Raw genomic sequence first — 19,248 nt, forward strand, 5'->3', positions numbered from 1 at the left:
AGCTCCATTTTTAAAAAGTGAAGACAATTGGTAATGTAACAAATGAACACTGCAACCCAGCAGCAACACACCGTATAACTATTTGAGAGCACTTTTTTTTAGATTAGCTAAAGTATAGAGCCTGTATTCGTCAAAACATAGCTAGCTTAGCAAATAGCTAAAGGCAGGTAAGGCTAAAGCTGGCCGGCGTTTAGCTTGCACGGTGACTTGGCGGAATGGGCGGGGCGAGCGGCTTCCGGCAAGCTTGACTTCTATGAAGGGGGGGCGGCCGCTCGCTCTCACGAGCGAAAGTTTTAACTGTGGGTGTCGCCTTTTACGTGTCAAGCTAGCCGCCCTGCACACTTTACTCTTCTGAGTTAAGCGGCGGTAATGCCTACTTAGCGCCCAAGCTGATTTTTCTAGGAAGGAGGAGGAAGCGTAACTTTTCCGACCGAAAACGCTGCCTTTACTCGAGTACAACTGCTGCTTCCCCCGATGACGTCCACGTTCTCAGCTTGGTTTTGGAGCGAGAAATTTTGGCTTCCCCAAAATGTTTCCTGGGCGGATCTGGAGCATCCACCACCTGGCGTGGATTACCCTCGAGTGGGAGACTTGCTGTACGCCCTTCCGCTATCCGTCGGGATTTTTGTGCTAAGGATCCTATTCGAAAGGTAAAACTCGAGACTTCCGTCGACAGCTTCATATGTTGCTCATTAAACAACACTCGAGAAGCATTAAAAGGGTGCACAACACAGGTTAAGTGCGCGCAGAGCTATATTACAAGTCTATATTTAGATAACACGGGTGAGATGACTTCAGGTCAACTAGATCAACAGAAAATGGTATCTAACAATGGGTCAGTCACGTGGTTCATTCGGGCGTCTCTTGAAGAACACTACATGTTGTTATGATTGAGAATCCCGCGGCCTGTTGAACTGTTTTCTTTTAAATTGGTCGGGTTGAGTTAACGATCAGGCCCAAACCCTGACTGCGCTTCTCCCAAATCTGCCCCCCCATGTTGGGGAAAACGATAAACAGGGTGGGATTAAAACCAGTCGGTTGGAGCAGATTGTCTTGTGACATCCATTAAGTTTTTTGGTCTCCTATGCTCACGTGACAGCAGGTCATTAGGTGCCACATTCCCAGGGATTTCTTGTTTCCCATGCCTTCCCCAAAGCCTCTGCTATGTTCTCCTTCTAACACACAACTTTGTAAACTCGCCAGATTGGCTAAAGGTTAAGCTATTCCTTTGCTAAGTCGTTAACTCTTGCCCTGTTTGAATGTCTTGCTTAACTACAGCATTTCTGTGTCCCTTCCCCCACTTTTTTTTTTTTTTTTTTTGGCCTGTGTGTGTAGGCTAGTGGCCAAGCCCTGTGCCCACATACTCCAGATTCAGGCGGGAGTGCAGCGACAAGCCCAGCCCAATGCTGTCCTGGAGAAGCTGTATCAATCAAAAACGGTAGTTATTTAGACCAATGTTATGATCCCGTGGTACCCCCCCCGAGCCCGACCCCGTTGGAATTTTGGGACTTTTACGAGTTGTGGTCATTCCTGTCTGGTCGTTGTCCTCGCTAGTGTCCAGATGCAAAGCAACTGGAAGGACTTTCCAAGCAACTGGACTGGGATGGACGGAAAATACAGAGATGGTTTCGCATCCGGCGCAATCAAGACAAACCCAGCATGCAGACAAAGTTCTGTGAGAGCATGTAAGTTTTAAAATGTGGACATTTTAACCATTCATAAAAAAAAATCCTGTTTATTTTTTTTTCCCCCTTCAGGTGGCGGTTCACATTTTACTTGGGGATTTTTATTTATGCCATTCATCACTTATGGAGGGTAAGTGGAGCTGAAATGATTATCAAGCTGTTTTATGGCATTAACCCCGATCGACGTGTTTCTTTCAGTCGCCCTGGATGTGGAATACCCGACGATGCTGGGACACGTATCCCTTTCAGGTTCATATTGAGTTCTTCCACATGCTAATATTATGGAATTATTAAAGGTCTTTTTTGTTTCACCCTTTCCTAGCATCAGAGTCATCAACAATTGAATCACTATGTGTCTGAGCTGGCTTTCTACTGCTCCCTGATGTTTTCCCAGTTCACTGACATAAAACGTAAGGTGGGTCAGCACAGGCACTAAAAACTCCTATCGTCACCATTTCCGCCATGTCAGTTCATACGTAACCGCTGTGTCGATTTTCGTTCATGTCGGAGTGTATTCGAATAAGCCGATGACGGATTTTCTGGTAAAACAGGTTGGGCGACGAGACGCGACGGTAGCGCGTGGTCGCTCGGCATTTTGCTTCTCATTGGCAGAGGTGGCGAGTCGTGCTTCCTTTAATTGGTCACATTTTCTCCAGGAACTTGTGGGGACAACTTGTTCTTGTCAGAGTTGCTTAAATGCAACATTGTTTGGACTTGAGCATCTTTGTCAAGAAGTAACATGACCTTTACTGTTACATTGAGCGACAGTCTGCTCGCTATTTTTCTGCGAGTTTTTTTTTTTGTTTGTTTGGTTTGTCTTGTCGCCTGAATCAGTTTCACCAATTAACTCATTCAGTACCACTGACGACTATAGACGTTAAAATTCTATTATAACAGGGCTGGCACTGACTGAGTTAACTATTTGTGATGTTTTACTCCATGCATGCCATATTTAAAAAAATAAATCAAAAAATCACACGTTTTATTTGAATCGTGAATCACATGAAGGGATTTGTGTTTTCGTATCATTTTCACACATTCCAAAGTGATCCACCCATTTTCTCTTCATTTCATCCACGTCAGGATTTCTTCATCATGCTCGTGCACCACCTGGCCACCATTTTCCTCATCACCTTCTCCTACGCCATCAACATGTTAAGAGCAGGCACTCTGGTCATGTGTGTGCATGACGCATCAGACATCTTCCTTGAGGTAAAGAGAGGATTTTGTTGAAGCATATTTTTGGTGATTTGTTTGAGTCCGTTTACAAATGTTGTAGTCTGTTTGCCAATTTGTGGCATTTCCATTCTGACAAAGAAAATTGTTTAAAAAGTCATAAAGCATATTTGGAAAAAAGTAAATGTTTGAGCTCGAGCTGTGCTTGGTCTCGGATTTTGTAAAAAAAAAAAAAAAAGAAAAGAAAATTAAAATGCAAATTAGTCGATTAAAGTATGTTTTTTTTTTCATCATCATCATGCATTTTTATACGACTTTTACTCCAGAGCGACGTTTAATCCGAAACGTACGATATCGTGGACATTCCATATGACTGAATGGTTCGACTGTTTGAGCTTAACGTGATTGTTGCATTGGTATGTTTGCACGTTTGACCGCTGAATCATAAAACCTCAGAATTTTCTTCTGATAAGTTTTCATGATGACTGCGTAACTCCGCTTCTGAGGACACCGACTTTATCGTGATACTGATATCATTTCATTGCCTACCAATAAATTGTGATCTGTGTCATTGAGGAACAATATGAGTCTACACGCTTACATAAGCACTTTATTTTTGTTCAAGTGAATCCTATGCTGCTGTTTGTTTTCTGCCTATCACTGATGTTACTATTTTACTGTCTACTTTTGAGTATCCACCCCCCACGTATATATTTAACAAGAAATGGCTCGTTTGCCTTCGCAGGCAGCCAAGCTTGCCAACTACGCCAAATACCAACGGCTGTGCGATGGCCTGTTTGTGGTGTTCAGCATCAGCTTTTTCATCGCTCGCCTTGTCATCTTTCCTTTCTGGTGAGACAAATGTTTAGTTTTGTGACAAATTACAGTGATGAATTGGCGCCCTATTGATGGATGACATATTCAAATAAATATCTGTACACATGTGTTGCAGGATTATTAACAGCGTTCTATTTGAGAGCTGGGAGATCGCAGGCCCATACCAGGCCTGGTGGGTGCTGAACGGTTTACTTTTGGTCCTGCAGACTCTTCATGTTATCTGGTTCTACCTCATTGCGCGCATTGCAATTAAAGCCATATTTAAGGGAAAGGTGAGTTGGGCTCAACATCACATCAGTCAACATCAAGTGTCCTGTGTAGCATATTCTTTATGTTTTAATATTTTCCAGGACTGTACTTTTCTTACGTACGCCACATCTAAATGCAAGTACTGACCTCCGCTGCCCTCTGTGTTTGAATTTGTGACGTCTCAGGTGGCTAAAGATGAGCGCAGCGACATCGAGAGCAGCTCAGACGAGGAGGTTCATTCCAGCGGCGGTAAACACCCCAATCAGGCAAAAGGCCCCACCAGTAACATCAATGGAGAAAAGCGTGACCGCTGAGGACAAAGTGTGGAAATTCACTTGGGTGGATTGTTCACTTCCATTGTGTCTTTGCAACTCACCATGTCACTTTTGACCATCGTAGAAGATAACCAAAGAAAAGACTGTGTGCGGGATACAGCTGATCCTTTTTACACGTTGTGATGTTTACACCTGCTTTATGCTTGCAAAAGTGACCAGAAGAAATGTTGGAGCAAACAAGTTGGGTTTGCCTTCTCGTTGTGTACGTTTGCGTGCGTGCGTGCGCGCGCGCTCGTGTTTGTCAGAAATTGCGAAACAGATCGACACAACTGTCAATACCATTTCATAAAATGAATTACATTTTATTACAGATTGTACCATTTTTTTTTTCTACAGCTAAGAAACAAATCCCAGAATCTTCCTTAACACTTCAGACTTTCAGGATTTCCAAATACAAAATATATTTGCTGTATAAAACACTCTTGTACCAAACCAAACAAGTAATGTTCTAGGAATTGTTATAATTTTTTTGTAAATGTTCAGATGAACTTGATTTTCCAATTTCAAAAAAACATTAAATACATTTTGTGATTTGCAAGCCCTCTTTTTGTTGGGTGTCATACACATTGCACTTGATTTGAAGCTTTGAATTACTTTCAAAGTATTAACACAAGACTACCACAACCACTCGCCAATCAGATCAGCAAGAAACTGCTCTGCCGTCATTCTTCTCCCTCAATTTCCGATATTGTAAATATGTTCACGTTTTAAGGTCTTTACTTTTAACTTTTAGTAAATACAACACTTGAACGACTTCTACCTTTATTTATTTGTTTTAAAATACACATCTTGTATCTAAACGTCCTCGGTTTAGAGCAGACAAGTGCTTGGCAGAGCAGCAGTGCCCCCTGGTGGCCTAGATTATTTAACAGCTTCAGCCATTTCAGCGTCAAGGAATATCAAACTATCAAATGAGCGCAATACACTTCTACAGACCTTTGTGTTTGCAAACAATAAATATATTCGTCAGAGTTCTTGCGGGTAGCTGAAAATAGTTGCAGTCAATCCTAAAACTAAACGAGAAGCTTTCTAAAAAAAAAATTTAAAAAAACCCTCTTAATTCTATGTCACATTTTGTAGCTCCTTATGATGACGAAATGATTAAGATTGTCATTTTATGATTTTTTTTATGAATGGAAATTTGGCGGTGCACTTTGGGCTATTTGCACCTTTTTCGAATGTGGTTTTGTCCTGCTAATGTAAACTAAACCGAACTGAAATTTTATTTCGTATCAGAGATTCACATTTCGTAATGAAGGGGTAGATTTGCGCATGCGCATATGCAGTGTTTGGCTTTCCCGTCCCCTCTGAACCTGACAGCCCGTTAGCTTCGCTTAGCTTAGCTGCCGCTGCTCGCCGGTTGGCAGTGATACAGCAAACAAGGACTCCATAGGACATACGAGTTGTGCATGACTCCGCTTTTTGACACTGGCGCCATTTAGTTATCTTTGTCAGTTGATTGCTGGTGGAGTGTAAAAATCGCCAAGTTTGTTTTGGGGAAGAGGAGGACGTCTGCGCGAGGAATGGACTCGGCGACCGATTTCATGCGACATAGGTTGGACAGCTCGGAAGCTTCGTAGACCACCTGACCGCAGCCAAACTATTTACGGCTAAATCTTCTTTCTTGCATTTGGCTCTGTCTGTGTGATATAAAATATGCATCAAGGTACGATAACTGTGTTTAGTGAAAGTAGTTGTTCCCGCTGACCTAACAGGGCTAACCAGTGGCTAGCAGAATTTCAAATCCATTTTTTCCAATCTGTTTTGTGAGGAGGGTGATCGTGTGCAGTAGCTTCTGAGTTAGCACATCCTAACTCGAAGGACTAGTCATTTTACAGATGGAGCTTGAGCATCATAATCTAGCTAGCATGATAGCTGAGCGTTAGCTACTAGTTAAGAATCAAAAGCCCACCGGTAGTTTTCCAAGGATCCCCCAAAACCTGAACCCTCCTGTTGGCAGGGATGCACCATCAGGACTTTTGTGGAGACCCACCCCCTACTGGTAGCAGGAAAACTGTGTTTCATTACCGCAGGGGCAGCGGCGGCGGCGGGGCACCTGCCTCCTCCACTGGTTCTGGAGTCAATGCGCTTGAAGACAGTCCCCCTGCCGGAGCCTCCTCTCCGGGACCCCATCAACAGCCCGCATCCCAAATGCCTGGAGCTCAGGTGAAGAAAAAGAGTGGCTTCCAGATAACTAGTGTCACCTCTGCTCAGATCAACGTAAGCGGCAGTAATAGTTTGGCCGATGACACCGAGAGTTATGACGACCTGGACGAGTCCCACACCGAGGACTTGTCCTCTTCCGATATACTGGATGCGTCAGTGTCCCGAGCCACAGACACTGGCGTACCGGAGAGAAGTTCATCGGACGAGACATTAAACAGTCTCCATGGTGTTGACACCCCTGGCCTTGTGTCGCCCAATGAGCCTCCACATTCCAGCCAGGGAGCCCAGAAGCATCCCACCATGGTGAACGGGACAGTACCCCATCATTTGTATCCGCAGCAGCACAGTCATCAGCATCACTCTGATAACCTGGGAGGAGGTGAAACGTCATTGTCAGCACCGTTGGCTACCTCAAGCCAGCCGCTTTCCAAAACGGGAGCGACCCCATCCCAGAGACCACCGGGGTTGGATAGCTCCAAACCCATAGGAGCAACAACACAACCATCAGCCCCTGTTGTTGGACGGACAACTGCGGACGCACATCCGAGTCTCCCTTCTGTCACTCCGCTTCCCCCGTCCGGCCAGTCGGGTTTTGACCACGCCGGCGTGAGTGGACCACCAGCTTCCGTTGGTGGCGCAACAGGCCAGTCAGCCAGCGCGTCCAACACTCACTCTCAGACCACTACCGGCTCTCGTTTCAGAGTGGTCAAACTGGACACCAACTCCGAGCCCTTCCGCAAAGGAAGATGGACATGTACCGAATATTACGAGAAGGATATTCCACCGCCGGCGACCTCTGAGGCACCCAAAGCTGCAGACCCGTCTGCAGAGACTGAGCCCGCTAATGCGGGAGTAAGTCCGAGTCTTCCAGCTGTCCAGCCGCCTCACACGCTGCAGCCTTATCAGCTGCCGAACCAGGACTTCTCCGGTCCTCATACGATGCAGAGCCCACCGCAAGTTCCGGCCCAACCCAGCACCCTCGCCTACGTGTCACCCCAGGAGGTAGTAGGTGCAGCTCAAACTAAGATGCTCGGGGCAGCCGCGCCACAAGTCGGAATAAACCACCCCCCCTCCCTGGTGTCTCCTTACGCCGTGGAGCAGCACCAGGCTCAAACCACGGGAGGTTATGTTGCGCCTCACCTGGGTGGTCTACAGCCAGACTTTATCCAACCCACTGCTCCGTTCCAAACCCAGGTGCAGCCTCCCGTGGCGCACGTGAGCGTGTCACCGGGTTCAGCGGTCACGGCAAAGCCACTTGGCAGCCTGGCACAGCAGTCGCCCCATCAAGGTCATGTGGCTCCATCTGCCGTGGAAAGCTCAGTCGCCGGCCCGCCGCCATCTCGTCCCCTACATCTGGCTCCATCAGCGCTGGGGGCCCAGTACATGCCTTTGACTGCACTTCAAGCCGACCTACAGCCCCTTCTCACCCCAGGCGGCGCCCTCTACTCGGCCCCTCTGGCAGGAGGGAGCTCCCTTAAAACATCTCAACTGGAAGACGCGCAGAAACTTCTGTTTCAGCACCAGGGCCTGCTCGGACTTCCCAGGCTGGGCGCCGCCGGAGTCGGAGCGACGGCCGCCGACGCCGGCGTCACTGCCAGAAGCCTGGCCCACATGGGGATGTCCGTGGAGGCCAGCGCTTTTGTCGCTGCTGCTGCCGCTGCTGGCTTGAGGACTCAGCACGCTGAAGGAGAGGAGGACAGGTGAGATGAGATCTACCGGCTTCTTCAAATTCTCTCTCACATCTATCGAAATAAATCGGTCACGCAATCGACGACCGAAAGAATCGAAATAGATCCTTTGTCGCGAACGCAATCGACGACCAAGTCCACCTAGCGACTGTGTTGATGCTTTGAGACTTTGCGCAGACTTCAAATATTCAGCAGCAGCTCACTGTCGATGAGAAAACGAAGCTTCAAATTCGCTTCATGAACCACTTTAATTAATTCAGTTGAATTAACCACAGCGGTTGTCTGCAAGTCGTCTGTTGTCCATATCGCCCGTTTTTAAAAATCTTTCATTGTATTTGTCTGGTTGTCTGCTCAGTTTTTTTTTTTCTTTCAAGTGGGCCGCAACAGACCATCTTTGATGTCAGCCTTTTCGTCCAAACACTCGGGAATTCATTTTGTTTTCTTTGCCACCAAAACATCATTCGTCTTTGCGTGAGCTTGTATTGCTAAGCTTTTATATTTTTATTTATTTTTTTGCTTTGGCTCCAGATTCTTTGCGTGGGATGATTGCCACTTATTCTGTCGGATTGCTTTGAGCAGCAGGCATGTTGGCAGCTTACTTCATATTTTCTGGGAATTGAAAAACAAGTGTGTTTGAAAAGCAACAGGCAAGGGTGTGCCCTGTCCTTGGAAACCTCTGCGGACTGACGTGCTTATGTATTGTGCCTCCATGTCGTCCTCAAAATCCGTTGGCAGGAATTTGAACCCGCGGGTGCTGATATTATTCCGCTTTTGAAAAACTGCTGCATCATGTCACAAACATCATTTTTACCGACGAGATCTTTGACAGCAGTTCACGGATGTATCAAATGGCAAAGTCTGCCTGCTGCTATCACCCATAAAAGGTCCATTTGTCAGTTTTATGACCGTGGCCATTCAGTTGCGTGGGACAGTTTCTATTGAGTGAGTCATCGCACAAGCTGTTGTGTTGGCTTCACTTTGTGTTGAAACACTGTCATCAAAACCGAACCTTTTCACTGGGCTGAACAAACAAGCTTGTTTTGCATTCTTGGGATTCTCAATTTGGGGTTTTGGCGAGTTGTTTTGGAACACTTCTTAGGCCCCAATTAATTATTTTGTTGCTGTCGCTTAATTACAACATGTAGGGGATCATTTATACTTATATTCGAACAACTCGACAAAATGGCGAGCTCGCTATTAAAGGACACAATAAAAGCGGATCGTTTGATTCCCTCCGCAGGCATCTTATTCCAGGATTCGCCACACGGGGGCAGTGTCGGCCCTTTAATGCTTCCACTGTGCTTTATATAATAATCTTAACGTGTTTTTTGGGAGTTGCTGACCTAAATGTGCTTTTCTCACCACTTTGGGGGTTTTCCCTGCACGCAATGCGAGAACGAATCGGGCACTTTGAAAGTGTTTCCATCTTACTGTCAAATTAGTGCTGATTGATTTTAAAATCCTGCTTGTGCTTAGAAAGACTTGCCTCCTTAAATTTGGCTTAAGTCTACCAAGAAAATTCGGTTTTGGAATTATGGTGGTACTGTATTGAGCCTTCACAGATTAAGAAAAAAGCCTCCTGTGCCAACAAGATGACATTGACGTTTGCGTGCCTCTCCTTCCCGCTTCTCCTTTCTTCATGTTGATGCACTTGGTGCTTTTGGATGTTAAAAAAAAAAATCCCACATCAATTTCTCTGTTCTAATCTTCAATTTGCAACCATCTCAAACTCTCCCTCTACTTCTTCCCAGTGGGCGTGGTTCCAAATGGAGTTTTAGCCACAACAATGCATGAATTATTGATCCCAAATTCTTGGCATGACAGCTTTGTTGGTCTCCCTATAAATCGAATGTCTCCTCTTCCCTCTAAGATGAAATCCTTGCATGGTTTCACTAAAGGGGCGAAAATGTTGTACTTGATCTCTCCTCTGGTGGACCATATGGCAGCGGGCTGGTTACGTAAAACATTGCGTGCTGGCTCCAGAGGCTCTCGTGAGACGCGTTTGAGATTTGGGCTTTTGCTTATCTGTCTTTAGTGTGTGTCTTGCCAACGGCGGAGGGCGGGCTTGATCCTCGATTGCAAACGGAAGCTTCCTCTTTCTTGCCACATTTGCTCTCCATCTCTGGAATATCGTTCCCGTCCAAGCGCTCATGACTTTGTGGCTCGTCATTGAATATCATCAGGCCTACGACTTGAGGACAAGTTATGGAGAAGTTGACAGGGGAGTGAGCTAATCACAGGGGAACACTCGTAAAAGGAGAAAAAAAAAATGGACGCCAGTGTGAGCTCCATTCTTCACCCTCGAAACATATATGGGTCAGCCCTTTATAGTGTTTTGGACGGATGGGCCCGGAATGAAAGAGTCCCATCTGGGCTTCCTATGAAGTCACGGCGTCACGGTCTCACCGTATTGGTTGAGCCGAAGCCCCAGCGCCGTCTACGATTGGCTGAAAGTGGACCTATCTCAACATCGCCAAGATCTCCCTGAAACCGGTTTATAGCCTTTTGTTCTGACAACCGTCTGCTCACCCTCTTTAAAATAAACAACACGCAGTAAACTCCTACTGTAAATGGAAAAAAGAAAGAACATTAATTGAATTGTTAATTGAATTATTCTCACCTTGCTGCCACATTTTGAGGCAAGCTGGGTAAACTCTTGCCTTGGCTTTAGTCTTTGTCCGCCCTGACTCACATGGAGATGCACGTGAGGCCAGCGGAGCTGTGTGTGTGTATGTGTGTGTGTATGGCCAATGTATGTGCACTAATGCCAAGTGACAGCGCAGCCACATAACTTAAACGTAGACACGGTCCTTCCCGTTTTGAACATCCGAGCTGAATGTTAAGATGTTTCCTCAGTTGGCTTTCCCACCCAAAACTGCTTGGAGCGTTGCAGGCTTGGAGTGTCTCGATATTTCTTGAGAGCATCTTGTTGGAAAACGAGCACGCAAACGCTGGGCGGGGCTTGTCGACGATGATGCCTGCGCTAACTGGGTATGTGGTCAAAAAGGGCTCATCGCATTGGATGGCTTGCTCTAATCTCTACTGACAGTTTACATAACAACACAAGGGGAGGTGATGTGAATCCTGCTGGAGTGACGTCACACTTGAGCCTCTCACCACGCTACCAGTCTTGGATTCAGACACACGGCCGCCGTAGGGGGGTACACGCACACCCGCTCCTTTCCCCCCGTCCTCCTCGGGCGCAGTCCCGGGACTACGTAGTGGGTCAGACTCCCCCAATGTGAAGCGCCGAGGGGGAGTCAGGGGGGTCGGGTCTGGAGGACGGACGGACGGAGGAGGCGCAGTGGTGGTGCTTGTTTTGGGTGAGGGGTCGGGGGGGGTGCCGCATGGACTTTTTGTTTTTACTCTGAGCATCAATGAGAGAGAAGGGGCTGGCCCGGGCCGGAGGAGCGCAGGGTCGCGACGCCATGGCCGTGAAGCTTCTTTTCTGGGAGCTGGAGAAGCATCTGAAGAGGTAACGATGGAGTTCTTTTGTTGTGCGCTGGTGTCGTTCAACTGCAATAATGTCGGGTGGGCTTTCAAGTTCGACTCCCTGTCGCAATGTGTCAAAACAACCCCTCAGCAAACGCAGACCCCGACCTGTCTGATCTTCTCTCTTTTTGCATGTGCAAGCCGAGGTCCCCCGTCTTGGTCAATGACTGGCACAGCTGAACATCATGTTCCGCTCTCGTGTTAGCGTCCTTATTGCACTGCCCCCTAGTGGCCCAACAAAGCATGTCACTCATCAACATACAGTCAAGGCCCTGTCTACTCTTTCATGGTATTCATGAATTTACCATATTCATGTTCATCACCAATTATTAGTGCGAAAAAGTCAATTATTCCCCCAATGTTTATTTTGAGCTATTTCTTTAGAATGCCACAAGATGGCGCCCAACACCTAACTAATGGAAAAGTAGTAATTGGTGGCAACTGTCATATAAGGTGTTTGCACTCAATGGAGGAGTCTGGGTTGTTAGCAGATAAAGGAGGAGGTGTTGGAGGCTCTGATGGGAGTATGTGGTTTAACTGGATCCTCCAATCAACTATTTGTGCTCTTTGTCAAAAGTGTTGCCATAGTGATGGCATCAGTCCTACTAACTAGTGATTGCTGCAGAAGCACCTGCGGTGATGTCATCATGTTTTTTTGTGATTTGATCAGCTCCTTGGGAAATTGATTGTTTGGTTTCAATTCCGTTCATATTTGCACGGCTTTAATGTTTCCAAACAATGAGCAACTGTGATGTCATTTTCAGTCAACAGCAAGTGGCAAAATGGCCGCCACCTGAAATGGATAAAAACGGGTGCATTTGATTTGATCCTGGATTCATATTCCACAAATGCAATATTAATCGGAATATTGCATTGAGTGGGGGTGCATACAACATATTACTGTCAACAAAACATTTGAATTAATTACACTTTACGAAACAATTTGATTCCTTTACACTCTAATGCTCTTTAGATTTACAACACAGCGCTATTTATTTGCCAAAAATGTGTAACAAGAAAATGTTTTGAAGAGGGCACTAACTGATTAATGGCTTTTCACTTTCTTTCAACGCGAATCATTTCTCATATTCGATTAAATTATGAGCAGGACTGACCAGAAGGTGGCGACATTTTCTTTCAGTGTTTCTTTTCAACACCATCAAATGCGTTCATGTATTTCAATAAAAAAAAAGATACTATGCGTCACAATATTAGGCTATTATAACTGAAGTCGGTATCTCTATTAGATGTCCTGCATACAATTCTGTTTCCCCCAAACTGATACTGCCGCGGATATTGTCATGCAAATGAGCCTTGCTTGCAGCCAATCAGGCGGCTGCTAGCCTCCCCCCCCCCCCCTCCCGCACGCATTTTGCGGCCAGCCAGGCACTTGTCAGCCCTCCCTCCCTCGCTTGCACCTCAGTCTTTGTGCTGATCTCGGCGGCCGCGGAGCTACAGAATGCGCTCCGGTTTGACATTTGTTCTGCCGGACGTCTTGTGAGCCGGGCCGAGCCGCGGTGGCGCGTTGATGGACCGGATAGCATGAATTCGCAGTGTTACACGGTGGCGATGGACCTTGGCGTTTGCCAACTGCGCAATTTCTCCATCTCGTTTCTGTCCTCCGTACTCGGCAAGGAGAGCGCGTCGGTCAGGCTTGACAGGAGGTAATTCTTCTTTTGCGCTAAAACGAAACTCTTTGCGTGCGCTTTTCCTGCGCTTGTTTTTTTTTTTGGTGTCTGTCTCCTTTGTTGCGTTACCTGCCGCAACAATCGGCCCGTCTTGCACCATACTAGCGCCTTTCAGACCATCCAGTTGGTTAACGATGTGCTTTGAATTGTGTTTCAGCTCTTCGGGTGCAAGTGTCGTGGCCATTGACAACAAGATTGAGCAAGCCATGGTAAGTAGTTGTCCTCATCCGCACCATTACCTCGCTCGTGTGAGCTTCCACTGGCGTTACGTAATGCCGAGGCAAGTCCGGCCATTTGTTTCCTCCTCGTGTTTTTCGCGATATGACTTTGGGGGTAGTTAAATAACCGGGACGGATTATTTCGAATAGTTATTTCGAATGAACCTAGGCCGCCTTAATAGGGAAAGGGCATCTGCGCGTCAAAAGTCAGGAAGGTAATAACTTGATTTGAATAAGGCTCATCCATAAACCGGGATGAAGAATAAGATTGTGGCCGTGCACTGTCACGATTTGGACAGATGATGTGGGCCAAACTGAGATTCACACGCTACATCCCCTCCTCCCACATCCCCATCCCATCCTCTCCTCAGCAGCATGTTGCTAGGCAGGCAGCGGCCTCCCCTCCTGTCGGTATAAATAACTTGGCCAGCGATTGGCTCCTCACACTCGGCACGGGAACATTTTGTTCCGCGGCTGCACAAAGAGGAAGGGATGCTCGGATTAAAACGTGCTAATCCCCCTTCGGCCATCGTCGTCGTCGTCATCTCGGTGACGCTGGGCGGACAGCGTCCCGGGTCAAGCTCGCTCGGGATGTTGCGAGACGTGGCCGAGTAAAGGCTGGCAATTTGTAGAAGTTGAAAAGTTTCCAGGGGAATTAATAGAAGAAAAAGTAGGTTTTGTGAAATTGAGGCCTGGCTCTTAGGGAACGTAAATATCCATCCATCCATTGTTGGGTGGCGTGTGCATTATTGATCACTTTTGAATGAGTCAAGATGAGTTTGAGTAAAATTCATGTTTTTATTTATTTATTTTTTTTGCAATGAATGAATTGATTGTTCGATAGAATGTTCCAAATGTGATTAGTTTCTAATGTCAGGCATATTCTCCATGGATATCGTCTCAGTGTTCACTGTGAGAATGAATTTGTACTATCTCAAAGTCACGGGCCGAGGTTGTTTTAACGAGTCCCCTCCCTCCCCCTCCCTCTCAGGACCTGGTGAAGAGTCACCTGATGTACGCCGTGCGCGAGGAGGTGGAGGTGCTCAAGGAGCAAATCAAGGAGCTGATGGAGCGCAACACTCAACTGGAGCAAGAGAACAACCTTCTCAAGACCCTGGCCAGCCCCGAGCAGATGGCTCAGTTCCAGGCCCAAGTCCAGACGGGCGGCTCCCCCACCGGCACCGCTCTGCCGCCTCAGGTCCCGAGCTCGGCGGGAACCGCGCAAGCCCTCCCCTCTGCACAGAACTCCGGCTCGTCCGCCTGAAGAGAAAGGATCTCTGTACTGTGACCCCCCCGCCCGCCACCAACTATGCCACCATCCCGAGGATCCCCATCAAGTTTTTTGTCGCACATTAATTTATTCTGCCTTGTCTCGTGACTTTTACCTGCTTAGACAATCACAGTTGTCATGGTGATGGGCAGGTGGTGGGGGGTGGAGCACCAAGCGGGCATGAATTGAAGCCCAGTCGGTGTGGAACATGTGCCAACGTCAGCCCTCCACCTCGACCCAGCACACACATTCCATTTTTTTTCCCCCCTACATGCACATGTCGCTGCTAACGTTAGATGAACTTTACTGGAGGACTTGCAACCCCCCCCCTCGGTTTGGGAATCAGTCATTTCAAGTTGTGATGTTCCGGGATGGACTGCATTACGTGTGTTAGTGCCACTTGACTTTGTACTTGGAGGGCTCGGTGTTGTTCTCTGGTGTCACGTTGCCCCCTCCCATCGCCCCCTCCCCTGTTGGAAGAGGAATTCAATATTTATGCAGGGAATCAATGTTGTTTTTGTAGGGTAAACCGGGGAAGGGTTAAGTTTTACTTTCTGTTTGCTCTCGTCGATGTAATTTAATGTCCCGGTGATGTATAAAAGAGGAATAACGGAGAAGGAGACGATCGGACTGTTTGTAGGTTTGTACAGATCAAACACATGTCCACTTCTGCAAAGTGCCTGGTTTCTAACCATAGATACATATATAGTCTCATTTCAGTTGGTGTAAATATATTTGTGTATATATCTATCTATGGTTTGCCAGGTGAGGAAGTACCTGTGATGTCAGCTACCCAGGATGGGAACAGATGAGGATCGTTGACCTCTGCGCTGAACACTGTCTCTCCTGCGGTGACTGTATTGTCACTTTGCTCACTCAAAACAACAGCGACTGTTTCTCTTTGCCGATGTTTGTCTCTTACATTGTTTTGTTGAAGCGATGGAGGATGTTTTCCTTTTTTTTTTTGGTCTTTTTGTGCAGCCAATTATTTGTGTTGCTGCCTGGACTCAGAGGACATACACACACACACACACACACTTGGCAAATGGAGGAATGCCTCGTAGAAAATATGTCAATGTTTTGTGCATGTTCCTCAGCCCATCACAAATGTGACGTAACAATTTGCACTAGACAGTTGCACCTCAAATAAAAGTGAAAACAAAGAAAAAATGGACTGTCTTTGTTCTTTACTGGTAATATGATAAAACAAGCTAAAATCCAGATTTTAATTGCTGAATGTATCGCGCCATGCTAAAAAATAAATTCATAAACTGCATCAATGTGTGTTAAAAGCCTTTTTGGACGTTACTTTGTTCAAGAGTTCATGCTTTTTTTTATTTTTATCGATAGATTTGCAAATATTTAGTCAATTTCACTTTGTCATGGGGTGTTGTGTCTAAAGGGGGATGAATTTAATCCATTTTGGAATAAAGCAACATGAATGGATGGATATGTATAATGGCATATTATCATTATTTATTTATTCATTCATTTATTTTTAATATTAGTGGTATTATTGTCTTAAATCCAATTTCTTTGTCACCGACGCTTCTGTCTATGCCGTGGTCCTTCTTACGCATGCGCATCACACACCAGAACGTTGAACGTACGTACTCAGTCCGGATCTCTGCGATTGGCTCCATAGGAACAAGCCTCCGTACAGATCGCGTGTTGGCCACGCCCCCAGCTCGCTCAATGTCACGTGGACCGTGCACGCTTATTTCGTGATCGGGAACGCGCCTCAGCGCGCGGTGACGACATGTTTGGATTTAGATTCCAATGCACACTTAAGATTTGATTTGATCTATTTCGACATCATTCAAAGCCTACTGTCATTTACATTTGATAATAATGTAATATAATATAGATATAATATAATTTTCTTAAGCTGTATGCCATAATCAGCAATAATAAAATAATAAAAGGCTTGCAATATTTCAGTTGATTTGTAATGAATCCAGAATGTATGACATTTTTGTTTTTTTCATTGCATTACAGAAAATAAAGAACTTTTTCACAATATTCTAATTTTCGGAGACAGTCCTGTATAAATGAATCGGGAACTCTATTCCGAGTCAAAAACTAATAAAAATAAAAAAACATTTGTCAACTCCTGCATTGTAATAGAAGATTATGCAAATTCCAAGCGGCCTGTGTTGAGCAATATACTGTAGAAGAATTGCTGACTTTGGTCTACCCTGACGCAGACTTTTCTCTCCATCTTGGTCTAATCTGCTCCAAGGATCATATACTGAGGGGGTCATGCTCTCCTGTCCAGCTGGCACTTTCGCAAATCCCATTTCATTGACAAAGGGTGTTTTCTTGAAGTGTGCTGCAGCCGTGATCTCCACGACGCACGTGGATTATCCCCTGCTAATGCTTGAGACACAAATAACATGGCGTGAAATTGTTGACGATGCATTGCCAACCTGAACATATTTTAAATTAACAACAAATTTCAGAAAACGTCACAGGCACCTAATTATGCACAATGTCATTGTTTTGGTTGCCTCAATATGTCACTGGAGATGAACTTGGAGTAAATAAGATCTTTTTCAGATCATTTCCACACCTGATAATCTCTCATGACGCACTGGTTGAGAATCACTGATTTATTATGTATGACCTATTGTACCAGACAAATAAAGATGTTCTCCCAAAATCAGCTTATCATCGCCTGTCCCCGACCTCCTGCTATGCAGTTTACAATGCTGAGCGAGCAGGTGGCTTTTCTGATTCCAGCCTGGACAGACCCCAGCGAAGACAGATAATCCCAACCCGGGTCAGCGCATCGCCAACATGCTCCATTTATGCACACACAGGAACAGCAATGCTGCAAAATACACATAAAGTAATACTGAAGTGTATTTAAAATGGCCTTGGACAAAGTGGATTGAATTTGAATTAGAAACAGTTTGGAACACTTTACAGATTCAGACAAAAGAAAAAAAGGCTAAAATCATCATTCAAGTCATTGATCCTCTTTTCTCAATGGCTACCGAGAAAGTGTTTGTTTACTAGTTGTGCCACCGGGATCATATCACGCCATTCCGGAAGGGAAAAAGTCGATACCTATTATCGTTAAGGACAGTGAATGCTGAGTCACTAGAGGGATGTTTTTATTAACAGCTCCATGCCAAATTAGCATAACAAGGATGTCAAGGTCAGCTCAGAACTGTGACACTAATTAAATCCAGTCCATCACGTGTCAGATTTTTGGGGCCAAACCGCTTGCAGATGGCTGACGAGTCGATTCGCCGGTGTCGTTGCTGTGAAAAGCGTGCGTGCCGCACAAGTGCAGAACAGATCCGTGACTGTAAATATGCTGAGCTGCCGATGTGTCGTAATGAGAGCTTAAAAAAAAAAAGTCCTTCCTCGGCGTCCGCTCACGCAGGAACAAAGTCTAGACCTCGCCACCTCCAAAATAGCCTGACCTCCACTCGGGCGTCAGTGAGACGTCTTGCTGGAAAAGTTGTGCCATTCGGAAGCCATGAGTAAATTGATTCCTCATTTTGAGATAGCCAACGACCCTTCTGTCCACCCGCGCTTTGCGACACAGCCACAAGAACTTGCAAAGCCCGTCGGAGAATCTCTCAAAGCAACCTCCGACTTGTTTGCCAGGAGGGAAAGTGCTTTGTGGCTAGATCATTTGACACAAGCGAGTGAAAACAAATGCTGACTTTCCCTAAAAGTATATTTGTTCTGGAATCATGTTTCAATTCCGCAAACAAGCCTGCTCTCAATAGATTATTTTTGTCGTTTGACTCAGTTGCTTCCACTGGTTGATAACGACGAATCGTTAAAAAAAAAAAAAAAGTTTTCTTCTGTCTTTGAATCCTTCCTGTCCTTGAACAATCGTCCCACCAAGCAAATATAAACATTGGCTTTCACTGCTTCCTGTTTGTCAGCTATTTTTGTGTCGGTGGGATAAATAAGTGAACAAGGATATCAAAATGTCACCTCCATATTTTGGAATTTAGATTCTATGTGGCTGGGAATTGGTGGTCGTGAATGTAGCCAATGACTTACAAAACTGGCAATAAGCACGAAATCATGAGCATGAGTTTGACAAATAAGCCCCAAAAATATTGCCCATCACACGTTTTCATGGTGGCTTCTTCTTTTGGTCATTAAAATACTTCTTTGACCTTGCGGAGGTTTATCAAGTCTTGATGAGTCTTTCAATCAGAAGCGCACAATGTAGGATGGTTAATCAACACATGCTGAGTCAATATTTAGGTCAACACCACTGTAGACAATGTAATATGGCAATGCCCACCCCACCCGATCCACTCCCCCCCACCATGAGCACTCACACTTAAAGCTTTGAGAAGCACAGGATGTTCCAGCGCAATCCGGACTCACACACACAAACAAACACTCATCTGACTTGTGTTTGCTGTCTGGATTACACATGAGCCATAAAAGCACATGCACAATTGTA

The 19,248-nt window shown here is 45.7% G+C and overlaps 2 protein-coding genes across 5 annotated transcripts; both read left to right on the forward strand.

Annotated features, from left to right (window-relative positions):
- Positions 1–269: 269 nt before the first annotated feature.
- On the forward strand, positions 270–4,715 carry LOC119116512 (ceramide synthase 5-like). The gene is made up of 10 exons (XM_037241951.1): positions 270–650; positions 1,336–1,438; positions 1,555–1,685; positions 1,758–1,815; positions 1,884–1,934; positions 2,008–2,100; positions 2,769–2,897; positions 3,607–3,713; positions 3,814–3,970; positions 4,133–4,715. The coding sequence occupies exons 1-10, from the start codon at positions 475–477 to the stop codon at positions 4,259–4,261; spliced, it is 1,134 nt and encodes a 377-aa protein (XP_037097846.1). The 5' UTR covers positions 270–474; the 3' UTR covers positions 4,262–4,715.
- Positions 4,716–5,569: 854 nt separating this feature from the next.
- Positions 5,570–15,974, forward strand: zgc:65895 (uncharacterized protein LOC393546 homolog). 4 transcript variants are annotated; one of them, XM_037265370.1, is made up of 4 exons: positions 5,571–8,022; positions 8,053–8,148; positions 13,474–13,525; positions 14,526–15,974. In XM_037265370.1, the coding sequence occupies exons 1-4, from the start codon at positions 6,245–6,247 to the stop codon at positions 14,796–14,798; spliced, it is 2,199 nt and encodes a 732-aa protein (XP_037121265.1). In that variant the 5' UTR covers positions 5,571–6,244; the 3' UTR covers positions 14,799–15,974. The 4 variants fall into 4 exon arrangements, with proteins under 4 accessions (XP_037121256.1, XP_037121265.1, XP_037121284.1 ...); XM_037265361.1 differs by having other exon boundaries at positions 5,570–8,148; XM_037265389.1 differs by lacking the exons at positions 5,571–8,022; positions 8,053–8,148 and adding an exon at positions 11,156–11,611.
- The last annotated feature ends 3,274 nt before the right edge of the window (positions 15,975–19,248 follow it).

Source organism: Syngnathus acus, chromosome 2 (assembly GCF_901709675.1).
Source record: "Syngnathus acus chromosome 2, fSynAcu1.2, whole genome shotgun sequence".
In the NCBI taxonomy this organism is placed as follows: Eukaryota; Metazoa; Chordata; class Actinopteri; order Syngnathiformes; family Syngnathidae; genus Syngnathus; species Syngnathus acus.

What these genes read in the sequence shown, in the direction of transcription:
- LOC119116512 (XM_037241951.1), top strand. Translation starts at nt 475, where the DNA reads ATGACGTCCACGTTCTCAGCTTGGTTTTGGAGCGAGAAATTTTGGCTT. An exon ending in ACAAAGTTCTGTGAGAGCAT is followed by an intron (nt 1,686 to 1,757) that starts GTAAGTTTTAAA and finishes TTCCCCCTTCAG; the next exon opens with GTGGCGGTTCACATTTTACT. An exon ending in CCATTCATCACTTATGGAGG is followed by an intron (nt 1,816 to 1,883) that starts GTAAGTGGAGCT and finishes TGTTTCTTTCAG; the next exon opens with TCGCCCTGGATGTGGAATAC.
- zgc:65895 (XM_037265361.1), top strand. Translation starts at nt 6,245, where the DNA reads ATGCACCATCAGGACTTTTGTGGAGACCCACCCCCTACTGGTAGCAGG. An exon ending in GCTGAAGGAGAGGAGGACAG is followed by an intron (nt 8,149 to 13,473) that starts GTGAGATGAGAT and finishes ATTGTGTTTCAG; the next exon opens with CTCTTCGGGTGCAAGTGTCG. An exon ending in ACAAGATTGAGCAAGCCATG is followed by an intron (nt 13,526 to 14,525) that starts GTAAGTAGTTGT and finishes CCTCCCTCTCAG; the next exon opens with GACCTGGTGAAGAGTCACCT.